The 3681-nt window shown below is 53.1% G+C and overlaps 1 protein-coding gene across 1 annotated transcript in view; it reads left to right on the top strand.

Annotated features, from left to right (window-relative positions):
* The first annotated feature begins 588 nt into the window (after positions 1-588).
* COLEC12 (collectin subfamily member 12) overlaps positions 589-3681 on the top strand; it is a 196541-nt gene continuing 193448 nt past the window's right edge. Inside the window, exon 1 of the mRNA XM_007191581.2 lies at positions 589-760. Coding sequence (XP_007191643.1) covers positions 754-760 — 7 coding nt within the window. The 5' untranslated portion in view covers positions 589-753. The remainder of the gene's footprint in view (positions 761-3681) is intronic.

Below are 3681 nucleotides of genomic sequence, written 5' to 3'. Positions count from 1 at the left end.
TCCTGCTCCGAGTTCTGCAGGGAGATCATCTAATGGTGACTTCGAACTTAGCGACAGCTCTCCCCGGGTGGCAGTGAGCACTGTCCCTTGTGTCCCTTCGGGGCATCAACAAGCGCACTTGGAAACTTTGAGCCTCGGGGAAGTGCTCGCCCCCTGTTTGATCCTCTAACCCTCCGTGCCCAGAGCCCTTTGGAGAAGGGACGAGCTAACTCCGCCGTCCCCGTGACGCTGCTGCTCCCAGCCCTCTCACCCCACACTCTAGGTAGTCAGGGGTCTAGAAACAAGCCCAGCGGCCGCACGTTCCGTGCACCCCGAGGGTGAGCACTTGACCACCCTCGGGAGCCGCTTTCCTCCGACTTCGTCCCGCTTCTGGTCAAACGGGAAAAAGAGAGAAACGGGAGAGCGCGGGCGAGCGACGGCGCGGCGAGGAAGCGGCGGGGCCCGGGCGAGCGCCGGCCTGCGGGCGGGCGGGGCGGGCGCGGGAGGGCGCGAGGGGGGCGTGGGCGCGGCGGCCCGCGCGCCCCGGCGGCCGGGCCAGGGGGAGGGGCGCTGGCGGGAGCGGCGCCTCCCGCCCGGGGTGAGCGGCGCGCGCGGCGGCCCCGTGGCACAGAGGGCCAAGCGGGGAGGGAGGGCTGGAGCGCAGACGGCCGACGCGCGGCGCAGCTGCCATGGGCGCTCACTGACCCGCTGCTCAGCGCGAACTTCCTCGGCGGCGCGGAGCTCCCCGGCTGGCTGTGCGTCTCCTCGGCCACCATGAAAGGTAGGGCGGGCTTCGGGGAGCGCGTGAGGGGGCGAGGTGCATCCGGCGCGGACTTTCTCTGCGTGGAGCCCCGGGGGACACCCGGTGCTTGGTTCGTGCGCGCACCCTGGGGGCGCCCCCGGCTCCGGAGTCGGGTACCGCTGGAGACCTAGAGTTTGGGGTTTTGAAGCGTGTGCGTATTCCGCTCCCCATCCTGTCTCTACAAAGTAGTTTGAAGCCCCAAATTATTGTTTACGGGTTCCAGTTCCCAACTTTTTAATTGAAAAAATATGCCCAGGAGAGTGGAGGCATCATCATTCCCCCCCAACCCCCAGTCGGTTCTCCGCTCTGGAGCACTCCCCCCTCTCCCCAGCGTCCTCTCCCTCCCCGATGTTGCTGTTTCCCCGTCCAAGAAGTCGACGGGCTGCTGGCCGGGGGTTTTCTCTGGGACTCTGGGATGTTCTCGGTGCGCCCTCCCCACATCTGGCAATGATTAGGTGCCCGCGGAGTTCAGCTGGCTTGGGAAGTGCGTTTGGCATCTTTCTCCATCAGACCCACTGACTGGAAAATAACTGTCCTGGGTTCCGCGTCCCTTCCATGTGCCCGCCTGCAGAGTTGTGCCCACGTGTGTTCAGGGGTGACACAGTCCCCCGGGCGGTATCCTCTGCAGGCCGGTTTAGGGAAGTGTCAGATGTTATCGTACCTTTAAACGGAATCGCGAGGAGAAGGGCTTCTCAGGGCAGCCTTGTGTTTAGTAGAAACCCGAAGATTTGTCAGCAGAATCCAGATTTATATGTGAGATAAATAATTACAGCGGAGGCATCCAAGGGAGCCATTTGGGGATGGGCCGGCGTGGTGTTTACACAAGACTGGAGACCTGGTTTTGCGTTAGGATAACACATTTCTGTCCCCTCGCGGGCCGAACTCGAGTGAGGGGGCTGGGTGCGAAATGCCATCTGACCGCGGGGACCGAGTTTCCAGTCGCCCAAGACCACGCGATGCGACCGCTTTGACTTGCAAGCGTTGCTGACCGAGGCGGGCGCCCCGGGAGCCCCCCAGACTTGGAAAGTAACTTTTGGCTCTAGGTTTCTCTGAAACGGAGTTCGCGCTGAACACTCCGGAGCGGTAATGCCAGTTAGCTCTCCTTCCAAGGGAGTTCTGTGTCCTCCTTTGGAGACCCAGGGTAGGGAGGGGACAGAACACCAGGTGGAATGGGGCCCGCCCCAGGGCCAGAGAAACAAAAGACAGGATACTACTCTCTGACTAGAGAATTTCAAAAGGCAGTGGTGTGTGTTCCTTCTCTCTCCATCTCGGTTTCTCTTCTCTCAGTTACATTCTAGGAAAGGAGCACTTTCCTTAGCACTGATTGAAGGATCCTCCCAGAAAGGAAAGAGTTCACGCGGCTAAACTTTACTCTGGGGCTCAGTTACCATCATTTTAGCCAGTTAATCTTCTCATTGCTGGTCACTGAGGCCAGAAGGTTTTGAACTCTCGGAAAGATAAGCCAGCTACTCATTTCATCATCTCCCATGTGTGTTCCGAAACTCTGAAAATCTTGTTATGCTTTTGACTGGGTCAATGACTGTTACTACAGTTTGGGTATTTTTCCAATGTTAATTCAAATCTGCAGAGGAAGACACACCTACAAGTTCTAAACATATTTTTTGCGTGTGTGTGAGATTTACACTGCATTCTAGACCAGCTTGCAGACCCCCTGGAGAAGGCTCATTGCTTACTCTCTGTGGTCTGGGCACTGCTTCAAAGGCCCCTCTTACCTTCTGCCCCAGTGGGAAAGGGGAGCTGAGGGACTGAATCCCTGGGTAGACTAGTCACTTTGAAGGCCTCTTTTAAAACAAAATATTCTGTGAGAGGTTTGCTTACCAACTATTGCCATGTAATTTGCATTTATTTGTCTGGTTTGTGAGATGCGGAAGGGGGGGAGCAGTAATACTTCTTTAGTACCTACTAAGTGCCAGCCCCTGTGCTCCACTCTCTATAAACCCTCCATCAGTGAACCCTCTCAACAACCCTGTGAGGTAGGTATTTTGACCCCTACATTATAGATGTGGAAAAGGAGTCTAGAAGAAATAGAAACCAGCCACAAGGAGGATGGTAGGCATCTAAAGACAAGCTTTGCCAGTTTCCCTGTGAGGCTTGGAGAGACCTAGGAGACCAGATCCGATAATCTCTGGACTAGAAGAAAAGTGAATCTCAGGCAATTTAAGTAGCCAAGTAACTCGAAGTTGGTGCAGCAGCCAGGAAGGGGTGGAACCAAGAAATTGGACACAAGACTTTTGAAGCCAAGCAGATTATGCTTTTAGCCAAAAAAGGAAAGCTGCCTTTACCAAGTAGAATTATTTTGATGATTTGCCATAGGTAACCAACACAGAGTCTTCCTTGGGTTCGTGATTATGTCGTATAGCTATTAACTCATTATGTTTAAGCCAACATTTCATTAGAATTTGATTTCCCTAAATAATAGAAGTCAGTGACAAGCCTTGCAAATGCTTAAAATTAAGGTATTAACCTAAAACATTCTTTAGCCAAATAGAAAATTAGTGGACATCTTAGAAGTTACAGAAGTTTATCTGCCAAAGCAGAAATTCAGCTACTATGCGAGACAAATACCTTTTCAGGGTGCCTATTTGCCTTTCTAATTCTGATGTTTAAACCTGGGATATATAGCCTTTGTAAAAACCCAGGCCTTTGTAGTCTAATTCCAGGTCTGCCATGAGCCACAGCGCCACCTATCTGTTGCGTTCAGCAAATCTCTGTCTCTGTTCTATTTCCTCCATCTCTGGAGTCACAAGTACCAAAATAATGACATCATTATATATTTTCCAGAAGAAAATTACTTGCCTTGTTGCTGCAATACTTGAAGTGTTCCAAACTGATTAAAACATGAAGCTGGTTTTAATTTATTTCTAATTACATTTTCAATT

This window comes from Balaenoptera acutorostrata, chromosome 13 (assembly GCF_949987535.1).
Source record: "Balaenoptera acutorostrata chromosome 13, mBalAcu1.1, whole genome shotgun sequence".
NCBI classification, from domain to species: Eukaryota; Metazoa; Chordata; class Mammalia; order Artiodactyla; family Balaenopteridae; genus Balaenoptera; species Balaenoptera acutorostrata.
Note: the sequence above shows the minus strand (reverse complement) of the source record. Positions and strands in the feature narration are given on the sequence as shown.